General features: G+C 35.9%; 1 protein-coding gene across 3 annotated transcripts in view; it reads right to left on the minus strand.

Moving 5' to 3' along the window:
* GTF2I (general transcription factor IIi) overlaps window positions 1-20207 on the minus strand; it is an 82126-nt gene that overhangs the window by 24440 nt on the left and 37479 nt on the right. For all 3 annotated transcript variants that reach the window (XM_055562405.1, XM_055562404.1, XM_055562403.1), the window contains 6 exons: window positions 17444-17503; window positions 15238-15294; window positions 13127-13189; window positions 5376-5486; window positions 3933-3998; window positions 2486-2669 (listed from right to left, as the gene is read on the minus strand). In XM_055562405.1, the coding sequence (XP_055418380.1) occupies window positions 2486-2669; window positions 3933-3998; window positions 5376-5486; window positions 13127-13189; window positions 15238-15294; window positions 17444-17503 (541 nt within the window). The remainder of the gene's footprint in view (window positions 1-2485; window positions 2670-3932; window positions 3999-5375; window positions 5487-13126; window positions 13190-15237; window positions 15295-17443; window positions 17504-20207) is intronic.

The raw sequence follows: 20207 nt of genomic DNA on the forward strand, positions 1-20207 counted from the left end.
ATTCGTCCTTCAGAGCATGTTCCCCACACCCAGGAGCCTCCAATTTTAATAAGCACTGGAATCACCGGGGGCCCGCAGCACAGACAGGCTGGATCCAGAAGGTCTAGGTAGGATCTGAGATTCGGTGTCTTCAAAGCTCTCGAGTGATGCCAATGCTGTTGGTCTGCGTGGCTGCCTACCACATGGTCCCGTGTGAGCAGAGTTACACTTGACAGCACTTGATTGATCATGGAAAAATGGAGGCCAAAATCTTTAAACTATCATTTGTTTGAAAGTAGAGTATCTGTTAATAACAAGCTTCTCTGTAGAGGATGGCTCACCTATTAACTGAGGGGTCTCCAGTGTTTTTCATCCTTCGTTAAATTCTGTTGTTCCCTTATTTAATACCAACGCAGAAGAACGTCTGCTTGGTTGTACTCTTTGGTCAAGGTGTTTGTTAATGTCTCCATTTTCCCAGCCAGAATAAAGAATATCAACATTTCTGCAAATGACTATCCTGCTGCTGTTCTGACCTTACTATTTATAGCCCAAAGTCAGGAAAAAATTAAATCAGTTATAATATGCGCATAACTCAAAAAGACATCCATATTAGAACTTAAAAATCAAAGTCACGTATATAAGTGAACCTCTCCCCACCCCCGCTGAAAAGTGAGGACTACAGAATAAATCCATCACGGTGTTCTTGTTCCCAGGCCTGCGCCTGACTGAGGAATAAGCATTTGACACAAACTGAACCAAAGAGAAGTTGGGTTTTCCTGCTCTCACAGGCAGCTAGCACCTCTCCTCAGGAGATGCATCTGGCTGCAATTCCTGGAACTGCTGCATCCAGACTCAGAACTAGTCTAAGGAAGCTATCAGCGTAAGGAGGAAGAATCTAGAGAGAAGCAGAAGCAGAGCCTCACTGTTCTAATCCTCCAATCTCCCAGCTAGGTGAGATAAGAAGCTTACTGACAATATCAGTCCAACCTGAAGGAGGGTTTCTGTTATTTACTGCTGGAGACATCCCAACTGCTACCCAACCTCTTTTATGCTGGAATCTCTGTTTGTCTGGCTACAGAACTGAAGGTTCAACTCATTTTCACATAGAACTTGGAAAGAATGACTTAACAGTGTTATATCTGTTACCTCTCAAACCAAGGATATGACATCAGTGTAATTTTCATTCCTTATTGTGACATGGTTTTGTTCTCTGGAACCTAGTACCTTCTGCCTTTATCCTTAGGGCACTGAAACTTTATGAAATGTGACTAGGCATATATCTTTGTTTTCTTCTCATTTCTCCTGCCCCACATGTTTTTTTAGGCTTGGAAAATAAATGCTATGCGTTTTTGACACTTTCCTTCTCTTTTCACATTAAGTCAGATGTCACATGCATTTGAGCAAACTCCAGATCAATAGTGGACAGGGAAACGTGGTGAGCTGTAGCCCACGGGGTCACAAAAAGTCGGACATGACTTAGCGATGCAACAACAAACAGATGTCACTAGATAAGGACTCACTAGTCTTTCTCATGTCTCATGTACATAATCATCTTTATAATTTATAATACTAACAAATCTTCTAGACTTTTCATTGAAAATTCTAGTTCAGCAATTATATTTAATAATTTCCAGAGACAATTAGTCTCCAGTTGTTCCCATTTACAAATGCATCTAATACTTGCTTCATGTAGCTAAGAGAAAGTTTCCATACATCTACATTTGCTGAATATATTGATAAATGTCCTGATAGCTATTTAAAACTTTTATTGTAATATTAATAAAATTTTAGTTGGTAGAAAATATGGAAATGTGTTATGTGGTTGCCATTTTTAAATGGAAGCAGATACACTTCCAAATGATACACGTACTTAAAAAAAAAAAACCTTCTTGCTACAACCCTTATGTCAGTACTGAAGAACTTATAGCATTCAGCTATTTTCTTTCTTTTCATTCTTCTATTGTTTATTTTTACAACCTACTTTATTTCCACATACGTTTTTTAAAATTCAGACCTAAAAAGTAAGACAGTCATACTTCAGTGTTTTCTTTAGTATACTTAGCAAAAAACTGGAAAAGAAAGTACTGGTTGTGTATGAGTCAGGTTTGGACAGGTGTTCATATTCCAAAAGCCAACTCTGTCAAAACTCACACAGACACACTGAAAAGCAGAAAATAAAACAACAACTTACTTTAAATATAGCCCCTAGTGGCTAGTAGACTTCCCTGGTGGCTCAGACGGTAAAAGTGTCTGCCTACAATGCGGGAGACCTGGGTTCGACCCCTGGGTTGGGAAGATCCGCTGGAGAAGGAAATGGCAACCCACTCCAGTATTCTTGCCTGGAAAATCCCATGGACAGAGGAGCCTGGCAGGCTACAGTCCATGGAGTCGCAAAGAGTCGGACACGACTGAGCAACTTCACTTCACTTCAGTGGCTAGTGAATATTTGTCAACAATATAAAAAGATGCAATAATCAAGGTCAAAGAAAAAGTTTAAGAGTCTTACTTCTTAATCACAAAACGAATCCTTTCCTTTGCAAGTAATATCCTCTCAAGGCGAGGGATTCCGTAAGTTGATGGCCTTCTAAAGGGGATTCCTTCTGGAAGTCCTTCTACATAAAGATCTTCCACGTGGGACTGGAAAAGAGGGTACGGGATCGTCACAGGACCTTTGGCTTTTATAGCTTGAGCTTTAAGGGTAAAAAGAGAAAGGAAAAAATTATGAAGTGACAAGGATTCAGCACAGATGGCAGAAAAGACTAATAATCGAATACACAGATATTACTCTGCAATTTTTATAACTATTTTAAAATTCCATTTATTATCTTGGCATCAAAAGAAAAATAGCACAAAAGAACTGAAAGGAAAAGAACACCAAAGATGTCAGTACTTTACTTAACCCAAACTGCAAGGATATATTAACAATATATTATTTTGAAATAATATAGAGGCAGACCTTCCTTTGAAATTTTAACTACAAATGAATCCAGAAAAATATACCAGTTAATATCAGCCAGTACAAACAGCATATAATGAAGAAGCAATATTTTTAAAATATGCTTTTGTAAAAAGGATTTTTCAGTAAAATAACTGAAGCAGAACATTTCTCCGAAATGTAGAAATTATAAGATTTATGTATCCAAGAGGGCTTCCCTGGTGGCTCAGATGGTAAAGCGTCTGTCTGCAATGCAGGAGACCTGGGTTCAATCCCTGGGTCAGGAAGATCCCCTGGAGAAGGAAATGGCAACCCACTCCAGTACTCTTGTCTGGAAAATTCCATGGATGAAGGAGCCTGGTAGGCTACAGTCCATGGGATGGCAGAGTTGGACATGACTGAGCAACTTCACTGGTTCACTTTCAACTTCACTATGTATCCAGGAGCAAAATAATACAACAGGTGCAAAAAGCCAAAAGGATGGGAAGTGTTACACATCAAATATAATGAACAGACACTGATACTTTTATTAAACTACAAAGAGTCAGTTTGTCTAAATAATAATGGACTTGTAAATGCAGTTGGGTGTTACAAAGTACATAGACTGTTCTTAGGTGTGACAATAGAACAGATTAAGAGAACACCTTCCTCTCACTGAACTCAGCGAGAAGTTTTGAGAGATGACATGACACGATGGCTTGGACACCAGAGTTTTAAAATGCTTTGCATCAAAGTCTACAACAAATATATATAAATAAACTCTCAAATATGCAAGCTGAAAGTTAAAAGGAAATATGAGTTGACAATTAAATAAAGGAAACTTGTGTAAAACTTTGCTATAATCTAGAAACAAAATTTCTAAGATTTGGATAGCCACCATCCAGGGCCTTCTCAGGGACAGATTAAAAAAGGCAGGCACCACACTGGTAGAATGGGACTTGCTCATGTTAGATGAACAGTCCAATGTTAAAAAGCTCGAGAACAAATTGTCACAAGAATTATTGAGTTGAAGACTTACCATACTTTCTTTCAAACAACTCTTCAACTTGTTTACGCAGATCAGTAATTCGAGCATTCCACTTCTCTGAAAATTTAGAGAAAAAGTTAAAACTCAATAATAAATCCCTGTTTGGGGCACTAATATGCTCTTTAACATGACCCAACATCTCAAGACTTATTTTCTACATAATATATCCTAATTTGAAACAGTCTATATAATTTTACTGCTTTCCTAAGAATTTTTTTTTTTTATGGTACTTATAACTGGTTCAATAAGAGATTGGAGTTAGGGTGTTTAAAGTTTATTTTCAAAACCCTTCTTACTGAGTACTTCTTTTTAAAATCATAAATTCTGTAAAGCAGGCGGGCAGAAAAGACCCATACAATTAAACACTACAAAGTGAGGCAAAAATGAGAGAGAGAGAGTCACCAAGACTGTGCAGGAAACCTTCCAACACGTGTCGGAGTTGTATGGAAATACGAGTTTATGCATAGTTGTAACTCCTAATAGCATGCGAAAAAACACATGTACACTTAGTATGGGTGTGGTGCACCGCATGCATGCTCAGCCGTGTCTGACTCTTTGTGACCCCATGGACTACAGTCCACCAGGCTCCAATTTTCCACAAAAGAACACTGGAGTGGATAGCCATTTCCTTCTCCAGGAGATCTTCCCCACCCAGGGGCTGAATCCGTATCACTGGCGTCTCCTGCATTGGCAGGTGGATTCTTTACCACTAGGGCCACCTAGGAAGCCCAGTAATTATGACTATAAGACAAGTTAAAATATATTAAAGTGCTATTTTTTTAAATGTATACGCTAACTGTTCTGTCTATTCAAAATAAGGATCACAAACCCAATTTTCCACTAATATTTCACTTAGTCCCTTCAAATGAATACACTGTCTCCATTGGGATTTGATTAGATCAGAGGCTAGTAGTTACACAAAGCAAGGAAAATTAATATCAAAATTGTATCTGGGGCTTATTCGTTGAGAATCCACCTGCCAACGCAGGGGATGTGGCCCTGTCCCTGATCCAGAAACTAAGATCCCATATGCTGCAGGGCAACTGACCCCGTGAGCCACAACTACTGAAGCCCAGACCCCTAGAGTTTGTGCAAGGCAAAGAGAGAAGCCCGTGCACTGCAACCAAGCCCCACCACAGCCAGAAAATAAAATCAATCTTAAAAAAATTATATCTGAAATTAAAAAGTGGTCTAAATCTCAGACAGATAACTGAATTACTAAGTCAGTAACAATGATTTTTAAGCCTGCCCATTCTTTTTCTTTTTTTTGGTGGCTGTACCATGGTTTGTGGGCTCTTAGTTCCCCTGACCAAGGACTATAAACCTGGGCCCAGGCAGTAAAAGTGGTCCTACCTACTGGATCACCAGTGAATTTCCTTAAGCTTACCAGTTCTAATTAACAACGGAAGATACCACACTTAACCGGGATCTTACCGAAGTTGAACTCCCTCACTTTCCGTTTGCCGGCATTCGCAGGTTCTGTGACGGGTGGCTGGGGAGGTTCACTGCTCTTTGGTCTCTTGGCAGGTGGAGGATAGTCATCATCTTGAAAAAGAAAACCATCATCACTGGAGGGACAGGCAAAACGAACGACAGCCACTGCCTGTAAAGATCTCAACACTTGAAAGACGTGGGGGGTTTAAGTATGACTGGAACGTCAGTTGTTAATTTCTGTATTGCCATTTCAGCATCATTTTCTTCCAGTTACATTTCCAGCTTTCCTACTCTTCTGGGAGCTGATCAAGTGAATCATCCTCAATTTCCTTTGTCTTCTTTTTTCAATTTGCTTGAAATTAGTTTGAATTAAGTCATTAGAAATTTCCTTTTCTCCTAACTCCTCTCAGAGGGCTGTCAAGAATTATAGTGTATTTTAAGTCTTTCATGAAAAAGGTTTCAATGGAGACAGCTAAGGAAACCATACAAATATGTAAGAAAGGGGGAAGAATATGTAGCTTGAATGGAAAAATATTTAAACTTATACAATATTCAAGCACATAAAGGAGGTTAGATAACTAACTGTACAGATAACTTTCAATATACAAAACTAGAAGAAATAAGATTACATTATTTGTGAAACAAGCATTGTTGATTCATCCGATACAATACCTATGTATGGAGATCATATACTTAAGCACAGAACATAGACCACCCAAGAAATCTGTAGTAAGCTTTCTTTGCAGCTATGACTACAACTCAACTCTGCTATGATGCTTCAGTATATCTGGTGCTAGAATTAAGGACATTGGGTCAAATAAGAAAAGCTGTCACTGTCTTATTCTTCTGATCCCTGGAAAACACCAGTGGGCACACAACTAAGATTTCTATTCAAACACCATCTGTAAATTATTGAAAATATCATTTTAAGAAATCTACACTTAAACGTGGAATGAAGAAGAAAATAATTATTGAGTTAAAGGAAACAGCAGTAACAAAGAGATACCATAAGATACAATAAATCACCCTTTTCAGGGTAATTTTCATTCTCATTTTATAGCTAACAAACAGGATCAGAGAATGTTACAGACTTAACTATGTTATGAGATCATGAATATAATTCTTTAAGCTATTAACTAATAGATAAGCTCTCAAAGAATAACATGAAATCTAAATTTAGTATCATACGCCATGTTGCCTGGCACAGCAATGGGTGACTTTTATATACTCTGTATATTAATCAAGGGAATCTACGCGTAAGCCTAAAATACTTAAATGTCATTCCTCTCATAGCATCAGAGGACAGGGCACACTGATTCTCCTGTTCACTGACTGTGGGTTCTTCCTTTACAGGCTAATAGGGACTGGTGCCACAAACCCTGTGGATACCAAAATCCACGGATGCTGACGTCACTATAAAATTAGCATATTATTCACATATAACCTATGCACATCCTCCCTTATACTTCATATCATCTCTACATTACTTATAATACCTAAGACAATGTCAGTGCTGGACAGATAGCTCCCTGGCACGTGGCTAATTCAAATTTTGCTTTTGAGAACTTGCTAAAAAGATTGTTCCCCAATACTCTTCATCCATAGTTGGTTAAAGCTTGGAGATATGGAGGGCCAAAGAAAATGTCAACAGATTTCTAAAAACCTGAAATCATTTACTGACCATTCAAACCAACAGGAGAAAAAGGTGTTGAGTCACTGGGGCCAGATAAAGTCATATTAGGACTTATTTACATGCTAGTAAATCTGGAAAAGGAAATGGCAACCCACTCCAGTATTCTTTCCTGAAAAATCTCAAGGATGGAGGAGCCTGTAGGCTACAGTCCATGGGGTCACAGAGAGTTGGACACAACTGAGCAACTAAGCACAGCACACGCTGGTAAATATAAAAGTACTACTCTAACGGATACTACTTCAGACAAAAGTTTTCATATAAACAACATACGACACTATAAAACCTTTCAGTATTCAATTCCACTGTAGGAAAGCACGTTCAAAACCAGAAAAAAAAAAATCTGTAGTAAAGAACAATTTTAAAATGACGAACTACCAGTAAAATAAAAACTTGACTATGAAGAATTCTGGGCTCATAAGTTAGTACAAGGATTAAAAATAGTCAAAACATTCCCTAATAGGTTTGAACCTAATTATTTAATGCCCTATGTAGATGTATTTTGGAAAACATATTAGGTATCTCTAATGTTTGGTTTCTGAAGACAGACAGACAAAATCCTTCTTTTCCAATTTTCAAAGAGATTTTTAGAAGCCAAAGAATATTTTTAGGCTAGTTTGCAAAGGATAAAGTGAAATATACTTATCTGACCTATGAATATTGTCCAAGCATTTTAACTGTTCAGTGTATTTCTTTATGAACATTAAGCAATGATATTTAAAACAAAAACTATTTTCCTTACAGGCTAATATAGCCTAAATATTTCTATAAATTGAAATTTTAAATGATTATTAATTAAATTAGATAAAATGAAAACTGAAAGAGTATAAAATAAAAAAGAATATATAGCTTATGATGGTAACAAAATTCATCCCAACTGTAATCTGAAAAGTTTGACACTGAGGTGAAGGGGAAAGGGCAAGAGAGCTTTGCTTTTCTTTAGTGTCCAAAAACCACATTTCTTCAATCAGATTAACTTACTTTAATACAAAAGGATTTAATAGTCTAAATATATTTTATAAAAATAACCTCCTTGACCATAACTAGAAAAAAGATAAATCTAGTAGAGTATTTTTTAACAAGTTAACAAATGATTTAACAAAGACTATAAAACATTAAAAAGCATTTATCATATTTCTCTCGAGACAATAATGAAGTCAATCTATTAAATGTGAACAGATGAAGTTATTTGTGATAATAAAACACCACAACATAAATTCTATTAAAAGACTAACCCATTTCATATACTTACTACATAAACATAAAGAGTGCTTTAATTTATATGAAATATGGAATTATGTCAAGAAAAGCTATGAACTCAAACACACCTATTTTTTTTCTCCACTACTACAGCAAAAAACTGATTCTGGGAAAGTATGAGGAAACGTTACTCTTGACCTCACAGTCCATTTCACAAAGGATTAAAATTATTTCTTTGTCGCAGAAATCAGTCTGCCTCTAACAATCAGTTCAGCAGGGAGCACTGTTTTCTAATTATCATGGCGCTTCCACATTATAAACAATCACTTCTGTGTAAAAAAAAAACAACCACGCATCTCTGGATGCTTCAAATTTAAGCCCAAACTAAAAATGTTTATACCTTCAAAACTAGAAGCTTATAAAATGTATTTCAAGGTATTTTAGCATGCAAAAGCTGCAAATGAGTGAGGAATATGGCCTAGCTATGCCGCAATGCTAAAAACAAGCCTCCCACCCCATGAAAGAAGGGCAGAGATAGTCCCCAATTCAAAATTTCTATCGAGAAAAACCTGGTTTTCCTTTTTGCAACATACTACTTACAGATATGCCCATAGAGAACACAGAAATCAGAGCTCAAATGTGTTACTGAATTTATCTAATTCTTGATGAATGCATTAATATATAAAAACTCTTTTTTCTGATACTTATTTTCAACATGATCAAATTGGTAATTTTATCAAATAATCTGACACCTATTCAAACTAAAAGAAATGAAATAAAAATAAATCAGGTACTCTTTCTCTTGAAATTATTTGGAGCTATTAATTACCCTCCACATTTCAAATTAATTAAATGGCATTTTTCACCCATGGATCCAGGTCCTAACGCCTCCAAAAGTCTAATTTTTATATAATAATTGGATGTCAACTAAGTGATTTGTTAGCAACTATAAAATTAAAAACAAAATATTCAAATGATAACACACCCAATTATATAGATTCTACAAACTCTCAAGTAACATTTATAAGAATAACTAAACAACGACCAACCAAGACAATTGCTCTATCTTCAAAATACCCTCAATTCAATCACTCCTTGTTCCTACTGTCACCACGCAATTCTAAAGTATCTCCCTCTGAGTAACTATAATCGCTTTGCTTCCATTATGATCTGCTCTCTCAGTCTTTACAGTAGCCCTGTTTCTTCAAAAAGAAAGAATTTATTACTTCCCTGTTCAAAACCCTCCAATGGACTTGCCTATCTTGTTCATTCCAAAATCTTTAACACTTATTCCAGCCGTCAGTACATACAAGGTGTCTGATATTTGTGGACTGATAAATGAACGTCTGAATAGCACAATCCTGAAAATTATGTGCGACAGTCAAAAATTTCTAAATTTCACACACAAAAAAGGATACCATGAGAGGATGAAATCCAACTACCGAAACCCTAAAGCAGTGTTATCCAAAGAGGGGTCCATGTATATAATATGCGGTGTTATGAACTGCATTCCTATGTGTAAACATTTATGTAATTTATTTACCGAAGAAAACTTTAAATTTCAAAGAGTTTTACTTAAGAAGACATGAAATTTAAAAAAATTGTAAAACAAGAAGACATGAAACCCTTTTAATCTATTTAAAAGCAATCTGAAGACAAATAATAATAATCAGGGGGCTTTGCCTCAGCCAAATAAACACGGGTGAATGGCTCAAGTTGCGGAAAATGTTTGAAAGTGAACTGCATATAAGGAAACCTCTTTTAAAGAACAATACTTCCCATCTTAAGCTCATTCATGACAGCCAGACTTCAAATAATTCTGAGGCAAGATTTTCTCTGCCCTTATCAAACACACGCCTAAGCCAAAGACCTGACAACAGTCTGATTTTACCCAAAAATGAAGTCATGGTGTTCATGAAATCAAGGCATGCACAGCCATATAACTCTAACTCTCTTCCACACGTGCACCACTGACTTCAGTAACAAACGGATCAGCACAAATGGAAGGGAAGCCTAGCATGCTGTGGTTCATGGGGCTGCGAAAAGTCCGACACGACTGAGAGACTGAACAACAGCAAATGGAAGAGCAGATTTCAGCTCAGGGGACTGTTTCTTGCAGGATAATGTGTCTGCATCGGTCTCAATTAGACCCTTAATAACAGTCACATAGTGGCAAATAAAGATATCAAGGCTAATGTGGAAAATCTTACAAAACTCACTTGAAGACTAAGTTTCTTTTTTCTTTTCTATAAACTTTTTGGGAAATGCAGGAATATACAATAGGAGAAAACGAAAGTCACCACCACGCAAGCAGGATTATCTTATTTCAAGTACAGGGATTTTCCTAAAGAAAACTAACATAGTCCTCTAGGTACACTTCTCCTTTTAAAGGTGCCTTGTTCGGGAAAGGAGGCTCCTCCCCGCCACCCTGCTTCTAAGCGTATTACATTAGAGGTCTTTCTTCAGATCTCAAAGTTACCATTTTAATGCATGATATATTTTTCTAATATTAGAATGTATCAAAATTTAATTTTCTAACCATGGATATTTTTCTAGTTTCTACCATATGTACTTGTCTTTCTAGAAAAAAAAAAAAAAAATACAATATACTTATCAAAAAGATGTGGATGTGAGTTCTCATTTGACCTTCCTTGTTAATATCACAGACTTAAAATTTACCTTCCATAATGTATGGATAACAATTAATTAGCAATTTAATTAGAGTTGGTATATAGTTTGTGAGCACACATTCCATGGAAAATGTTACTAGGAAAAGTAATTACTTTACACAGACCTGGTATTTCTCTGGTCTTCTGAACATAAAGCAGCAGCCTCAACAGCAAAATTCTACTAGTTGGAAAATATGGATGATAAATCAACACTTTGGAACTATGTCTTAGTTTAAAAGAAATGGGATTTATCATTCCCTTTAAAGAATGAAAACTGAAAAGACTGACACACGTTTCAGGTTTGTAAGCTATTGATTTCTTAATTATTTTGACATCCCTTTAAAGGTTTACACTATGAAAACCAAGTGTTTATTTTCTAAGCAATTCTAATATAGCCTTTATGGGTTTTAAGGTTTAAGATAAATCAATGTGGTTACTAGTCCTATTTTAAAGGTTTATGCTAATACTTTTATAAAATATTTATTTGGCTGTGCCAGATCTTAGTTGCAGCATGTGGGATCTAGTTCCCTGATCTGGGATTCAACTCAGGTCTACTGCATTGGGAGTGCTCAGTCTTAGCCACTGGACCAACAGGAGAGTTCCTATGCTCATCATTTTAATCATCATCTACTTTTCTTATCTCTATAGGAAGGAAAAGGTTCTGAGTATTTATAATATCTAGACTTTAACTTATAATTTTAATTTGTAATATCTAGATATTATATAATCTAGATTTTCTTCTCATAATTGAGCTTCTAATTTAAAGTCAATTATTATTTCCTGACAGTCCAGGGGTTAAGACTTCACACTTCCTCTGCAGGGGGTGGGGGGGCACTGATTCAATCCCTGGTTGGGGAACTAAGATCCCACAAGCTGCCTGGTGTGGCCAATGAATAAATGAATGAATGACTAAATGAATAAATTAAATTATTAAATGCTAGACTAGAAACAATTCAAAGCAATTTTAGGTTAGTAAAATTATGCTAATGATAAAATATGTATATTAAATTAACTGAGATGTTAACATGCAAAACAGGAGAAAATTTCTGATACTGGGCGAAAGCTACCGATCAGCTTATAATTTAGAAGCAATGAAGACAAACGTTTTCACTAGTCTGAAATAGCCAAACACCATAGATAACCAGTGGACACCAGGAGAGGACAGGCTATTATAAACAAAGAAGAAAAGGAGAGACAGAGATGGCAAAGCAAGACAGGTTATGCAGCAGTTAAACAAAATAGTGAAGTACCAAGATGTAAAGTTACGAGAAAAACACTATGGGAAATGTGATATATGTGTATTTCACTTGCTCATTATAAAGCTGTACACTGAAAGCACCTGTGAATTTTTGCCAAACTAAATGTATGTGTACACATCTAGCTTATTTTTAGGTCTCACAATAAAGTGACATCTACCGCTGAGTACAGGGACACTGGAGCAGGGCGGGGGTTAACAACATTTTTGCTTTAGAAAAGAATCACTTTGAGGAGAAAAAAACTTACAGGAGTCATGTGAGATAAAAAAGAAAAAAAATCAGTACACTTAATAATTATGAAATATAAGGCATGCTCCTGTTAATAATTAGCTGAATCTTTAAATAATGCAGGATACACTGGCTCATCTGAATTCATGCGCTATCTCCGAAGAAGAAACTAGGTCTGAAGCAACTTCATATACATTAGTTTAGAATATTTTTACAGCTGCTGCTTCAAAAGTTTTGAAGGACACGTTATATGTTAGCATTTTAAGGGGAAAACCCGCTTTAGAAATTGAACTATTGATACTTTCTCCTCCACTTCACTAAGGTTGACAACCGGGGTCCCAGTACTAAGTAAGTCTCCTATGTCACAGCTCAGTAATAGGTTATAAATCTATTTCTGTGTGCACCCGGTCTGGTCATAGTTTTCTCTTTTTAAAAATTCTGTTTCCCAATGGTAGAAAGTACCAGTATATAGCCTGGTCCACCACTCCTCTTCACAGCTTACTTTTGCTGTCTAAAACTCCCAGAGCATTGGGTGTACTGTGGGATGTGGTTACTTTAGTCACACATACACATATATGCTTCCATTTTTTTTTTTCCCACAAGTTTCCTTTAAAAATGAATGAAATGCATACTTGGCAATGTGAATGTGACAAATAATTTTTATGACCAGAAGTACACTTTTGGAATCAAGGCTTTTAGATAACTAACCTTCAATAGTCACCTCAACTTCGGGGTCCTCACTTGTTTCTGAAGGGACATGTTGAGTAGAATCTTGAAAAAAATAAAATTCTAAAATGACATTCATTATAAAGCACTTTCTATTATGTTCCAACATTTTACGGATTTGATATTCCAAAAGCAGCCTACCATAAAATTTTACTGTCATTTGAATTCACCTCACACGTGTTAAATCAAAGTCTCTGACCCTTTTACACAGGGAGAAGAGAAAACAAAAAGTAGGAAAACTCTGGAAAACTATTAGACAATACCAAGTTACCTGCATTAAAGGACTCAAACTTTCTAGAGGAGTAAGATGATAATGAAGTTAAAATTGTTTTCCTGCTGTAACTAGAAGGTGCTAGGATATATACAAAGGCTTTATTATGTTAAAAAAAAAAAAAAAACTATTTCTCCTCTTCTTTCAGAAATACCAGGAGTGGCTTATATTGTTCAATAAAACCACAAAGTTTTGCGGCGGGAAGCTTCATATCAAACAGTGACTGCCGTGACCAATAGAGACGGGACCGCAGCGTCGAAGGAACTGTGCTGTGACGCACTTTATAAGATTGAACATTGTGTTACTACAGAAAACAAACGTGCATCAGAATGCCAGTGCTGGAAGCTCAGCTAGAGAGTATCTTTATCAACTCTCCTTTCATTTTGCAAAGGTTGAGAGATTAATTGATTTGCCAAAGATTATGTTCACTTGTTAGTCAAGGAATAAAGACTAGAACCTAACTTCAACTCGATGAACACTGCAATGACAATAAAAATTTCCTCAAAAATAAAGTGATTCAAAGCCTAACATCTAAATCACATTGCCCAATGAACACCAGTATGATTCACCTTGTAAACAGGTTTTATTTCCTTGTTGTAAATACTGCCTATCTAAAACAAGATTTTGTTACAGAGGAAATATCTAATTACCTCCACACAGTAAAAGAAAACAAACCAAAAAAAAATTCACCAACACTATCATCTATTAAAAAAATTCAACAAGAAATTTAAAATATTATTTTAAATGAGCATCTCAGTATTTCTGCAAGAAATGTATTCCATTGAAGTGAAGTGAAGTCGCTCAGTCGTGTCCGACTCTTTGCGACCCCATGGACTGTAGCCTACCAGGCTTCTCCGTCCATGGGATTTTCCAGGCAAGAGTATCGGAGTGGGGTGCCTTTTCCTTCTCCAGGGGATCTTCCCGACCCAGGGATCAAACCCAGGTCTCCCGCATTGCGGGCAGATACTTTACCCTCTGAGCCACCCGGGAAGCCCATCAGAACACTCCAATTCTAAATCTGAATTTAGAAAGATCAGTCAACTTTTCAGGGACCTTTGGAACTCCCGCCACTCAAAGAGGGTAAAATATCAAATTATGGATTAAAAAAAAAAAAAAGCAAATATAAAGAATAAAAAGGTACAGAATAGACTCCTTTTTTAGTCTTAAAAAAATAAGGCTTGACATGACCAGCTTATATGAGAAATAATAATTCTAAAATAAGATCTAGTTGCCTTACCACTTGTTTTCCTTGGGAGAAACCTACAAAAATTCTTTTGGAACTATCTAAACAGTTTACAAATTAGGAAGCCATTCTGCATGATAACGGTTTAACTCAAGATTCCAATAACTTAAAAAGCTGTGGCTGAATATTCATTCAATCCTGCAATCAAAGGAGGATGGCGGGTTGACACAGCGGTCCACGGGGTGGCTGTAGGTATAAAAATGAGCAGCCAGATCATTGCTCTTTTAGTAATCTTATGTAGATGACATTACCCTGATATGAACAGAGCCAGTAATAATTTAAATTTTAAATATTAAAACCATTCTTTCCAAATATGGCATAAGATGACCATGAAAAAATGGGCAACATTTTGCATCATGAAGAATTTTACTTACCACTTAAATTTTAGTCCCCACATGTTTTATTATTCAATACAGTAAAAGAGCAACATCTTTAGGGCTAAAAAAAAAAACACCTGTTGGCTAAGAAGGCATACCATAACAATCATTTTATTTCCAAATAAGGTTTTAAGGATAGTATTCCCTGTAGTACAGAACAACATAATATAAACACAGCAAAGTAAAAATTCCCAAATCTAACCTTCTGCTGGTACTTCCATTTCTGTTCCTTCATTGCCCTCTGAAGAATGATGGCTTCCTAAAAAGAAGATAAACCCATATAATAAACCAATAAAGACTGATGCTGGGAGAAGAGAAACTAGGTAACAATGCAAATAAAAGCACAAATACAAGCTGATTCTTTTAACTTCTTAGCAGTTAATTCAAACAATATTATCTAATTCAGAAAAACTTGTTAACACTTCTGTATGAAAACTCAAAAGAATTATTTTAAAATGCAAACATATAGAGTAAACCTAAGTAGATTTGGGTATTTAATATTAGATACTAGAACTACACAATATAACTACTGATAGATATTCGAATTTGAGAACTAGAATAATTTGTTTCAGAGTGCCAAGCTCATCTGCCATTGATGCACACACAAAAACACACATCAGAGTCAGTTCTGTCTTTGCTCCTAAGACTCTATCAAGTCTAGAAACACAAGTTCAGGTTTGGCTGCGAAACGTTTCTTGCTTTCCATTTGTACTATGGTGGAAGCTATGGAAACTAAATCCCCATTATTTAATCAAAGTTGCACTTAAAGGAAATGCAGAAGTTAAAACTTAAGATACTACCTTTAGTCTCAAAAGCATTTTAATTCAGGTAATATAATCTGCCTGCTTCTACACACTGGAACATAAAGCAATGTATCAGGTTAGGCATTCAACAGTGAACAGGCTCATCCTACTGGAGAAACTTTACTCATAAACAGGAAAGAAGTCATCCAAAACCCAAGAGAGCCAATTAGGTTAAGTGCCCAAACTGCCCCAGACTATTGATCCTCTGTTCTTAAATGTCTGAGGTACTAACATCGAGAAGACTGAAAATCACTGCCTTCGTGTAGAAATAAAAATGTATTACCTATAGGGAAGAATAAAGCAAGGGGGCAGGAGGAAACATCAGGTCTATTTTGTCATCCACTGATAACTAATTTAAGAAACTATACTAAAGGTAACCCCCACCCCCAGACACAGGTTTTATACACTTTTATCTTGATCTTTAAAGAGCACTGACTACAGTTTAAAAAAAAAAAAGGCTGTCATTCAGCACCTTCAAATTTAAAGTACCATGTTAAGACCAAACATTTGGGGTTTTCCATGTCTAATCTTATGGAGCTCTAATTATCTTGGGATTCTTTTCCATTTATTTTATGTTCTGAAAACTCACCTGAGCTCAAAACAATGGGTAAATCTATAAATCTGTAGCCAAGAATTATTCTTTACTTAACTCCTTAAATTATGCTTTCTCAACACATGGCTCCCCTCTCCCCATTAAACATTAACATTTGAATTTATGGAGCACTGGATTCTTTGACTGTAATGCCAAAGAAAACAAAAATGTGAGGTCAAAACAAGGAGAGATAATGGAGAAAGGACCAGTACTTAAAAAGGGAAGGCTGGCTAAGAATAACTAAGGTGATATTCTTCAGGTCATAACACAGTAAGTAAAGGATGATTCTGTGTGTACTTTTTGTTCTCTCAAAATGTAAATCAAGCAATTACATTTATATTAAATGTAGAGCTAAAGAAAAGACATATTGGGACTTTCCTGGCGGTCCAGTGGTTAACACTCTGTGCTCCCAATGCAGGGGGTGTGGGTTCAATCCCTGGTGGGGGAACTAGGACCCCACATGCTGCATAGAGCAGCCAAAGAAGGAAAAAGAATGAAATCTAATGCACTCAAGCCGGAATAAGCAGAGGTAAAGTAAAGCCATCACAAATAGCCTACGGTCATCAAGGGAGGGAACACTACACAGAAATTCCCCAAAAGACATTCAATCAATAAAATTAGGGATTTACAAATGATATCTTACAATCTTTCTAAACATTAAGTATCAACATGACCTTACTGATATTTACATTACTAACTATACAATATAAGCCTTATTTCTGACTATTCTGATATAAGGTATAAATGTGTACTTTACCTTAAATATGAAAGTGTGTCATGTACCCATTTCGAGATTCATTACTAGATTCACAAAAGGGAAAATTGGTTTTCAAAAATTGTTGCTTGTGAAGTTCATTTATGTTTCAAAAAAAAAAAAAAAAAAGGCCAATACATTTCCTTTTCCATTTAGAAAAGTAATAATACAGATATAAATACAAAAACACAGTCTGTCCAGTATAAAGAAACATTACATAAGAACATCATGTGGGAAAACGGAAGTGAAAAAGTTATACCTTGCAAAGACTTCGAAAGGGGGAGTTTGTCATCAACATCATCAGTTTCAGAAGGGCCTGCTTTGGGACACAAAGATAACACTTCAAAACGAATCCCAAAAGTAGATTTTGGGTCACTTCAGCAAACAAATTTGGGTGAGAGATATGGAATACTACAGCCTTTTCATGGGTAAAAAAAAAGCAAAAAAAAAAAAAAAAAAAAAAAGACTGACAAATGAATGGTGTCAAATTATGGTCTTAGTGAATGGAAAAAGTGTATTCAGATAAAGCCATATACAGATAGTCAAAAGAAATTTTGAAAATGACTAGCCACGAACTGAATGGGAATGCTACGTCTAAATGGTGGGTATGCGCCATGTTCGTGGCAGCAAACTGGCACTTTCACTTCATAGAGGCAACAAGCACAGATACATCTCACAAGCTGCACTTGATTCTTCCTTGATAAACATTTGTCTTAATGCTTTGCCATACTAAAGAAAAATGCAGAGTCAAACTGTTATACCTTCCTTAGAATCTCTAAAATCATGCAATTAACCTATCAATAAGCTTGAAACTCCACTGAAATAGAAATATGACAATTATTCATTCAAAAATCCTCCTTTCTCTACAGATCCATAAAAATTTTTAATAACATGGTTTTCCCCAATAATATACAATATATCTCATCTTAATTAAACCTTCACAGAAAGCTATAGATATTAACAACACACTTGCATGTATTATGCTTTCAGTGACAGTAATAGACTTAAAAGAGAACAAAACATTGTGTTCTCAACGGCTACTTAACATAAACACATTCTTATCTGAAATGAACACAAACCGCTTCACTTTCTCTGAATATTTTTTGGAAAACATCCTAAGACTTTTAAAAGGCTTTGGAAATGCATGAGGAATTTCATGAAGAGGCACAAAAGTATACATTATAAGTAAAGGACATAGCATAGAAAGTAATTTCACAGAACACAGAAAAATTATTTATATTTGGAGTCGCAACGAAGAGCAAAATGTTCGATGAGAGACCTGACTTCGAATGCCAGATTCACTGCTTCCTAGTCATGTAACCCAGGCTTAAAATATACAGAAAAAATGTATTGTATGATAGCAAAATTTATTGACTTCATAATACTGCTTTAGCTGCTCTTCCACAAGTCTAGCTAAATATCATTATCAATATTGTTCTGCTCTAAACTATTTTAATAAGGTCCTCTTTAAGACAAAGTATATTTCTTAGGATTCCCATGGTATAGGATTTCTATTTTAAATAACATGCTTATTATTGATTTCTAATTCATTACAATATTTTCTGGCAATTTCTTAAGGCTATCCATAAACAATTGTAAAGTTTATTTTTGTAAAAGTTCCATATTTTGTAAATAAACATTTATTCGCTGGTTTTGGAATTCTGGATATACTTGAATTGGCTTATGTTCATCAACTGCAGAGTTCAAATACTCTACTTTATAAGCATTCGTCATTTGTTAAAATCTCCCATATGACTGCATTCACAAATTTATCAACCACATCAAATTGAATCAATTTTTTACTTTGACTTTTGAGGCTACATTTTTAGGTAATAAAAGTTAATGATTATCCTGTGAACTTAGTAATTTATTAGTATATTGACTATATAGTCTTACTCTTTATACTTGTTAATTTTTTCTTTTTTGGCCTCAAATTATTATTACTAAACTTGGTTTCTTTTGGTTAATATTTTCCCAGCTACCTTCATCTATACTATCAAATTATGTTGATATACTATCAAATTATGTTGTTTAATTTTAGACATGTTTTAATAGCACATGACTTGGACTTTCTTTGTCATTAAATGAGTCGCACATGCGCCCTCACCACTTGAGGAGTGTCTACCCGTTTTTGCAGACAAATCACGCTTTCCCAGTGCTCACATCTGAGCCATCTTAGAGGAAGACTGACAGGTACACAGAGATGTGTTCAAGTCTATTTTGGAATTTGAAAAGTTTCGCAGAAAACATGAATGGTTTTAAAGTACAAGAAAGAACAAATGAACTGTAGTATAATCACATATGTAACTACTGCAATGCCAGTATTACATCAGTACTCGGGACTTCCCTGGTAGTCCACTGGGAATCTGCCCACCAGTGCAGGGGACCTGGGTTCGATCCCTGGTCCGGGAAGATCCCACACGGCACGGGGCAACTAAGCCTGTGTGCCACAACTACTGAGCCCTTGTGCCTAGAGCCGGTGGTCCGCAAGAAGAGAAACCACAGCAGTGAGAAGCCCGCACCCTGCAAACTGAGCAGCGTGTGCTCGCTGTAGCTAGAGAAAGCCTGCGTGCAGCAGTCAAGACCTGCTGCTGCCAAAAATAAATAAAGGAAATAAGCCAGTCATAAAAAAAGGACAAATACTAAAAAAAAAAAAAAAACCAAAAACCTGTACCTGACAAAAATAGGTAAATCTCAAAAACCTGTACTGATACAGGAGAACATACATAAAACACATATAGAGTATGATACCGTTTGTGCCAAAGTTAAAAACTGAGAAAATACATAAAATATTATGTGCCTGGATACACATACAAAGACATTCTGTGGAGCTGTATACTCATTTAAAGTATAAAATCATTATCAGGAGGGGCAAACCTCAATTTCAGTGAGTGGTTAACTCAGAGGAAAAAACGGGACTAGGAAGGGCCTGAAGAGGGGGTCAGTAACACAGTCCGCATGTCACCTCATGTGAGAGTCTGTAAACCTGGGAACGTGTACATCATGTTTGTGGGTTTTAAACA

Source organism: Bubalus kerabau, chromosome 23 (assembly GCF_029407905.1).
Source record: "Bubalus kerabau isolate K-KA32 ecotype Philippines breed swamp buffalo chromosome 23, PCC_UOA_SB_1v2, whole genome shotgun sequence".
NCBI classification, from domain to species: domain Eukaryota; kingdom Metazoa; phylum Chordata; class Mammalia; order Artiodactyla; family Bovidae; genus Bubalus; species Bubalus kerabau.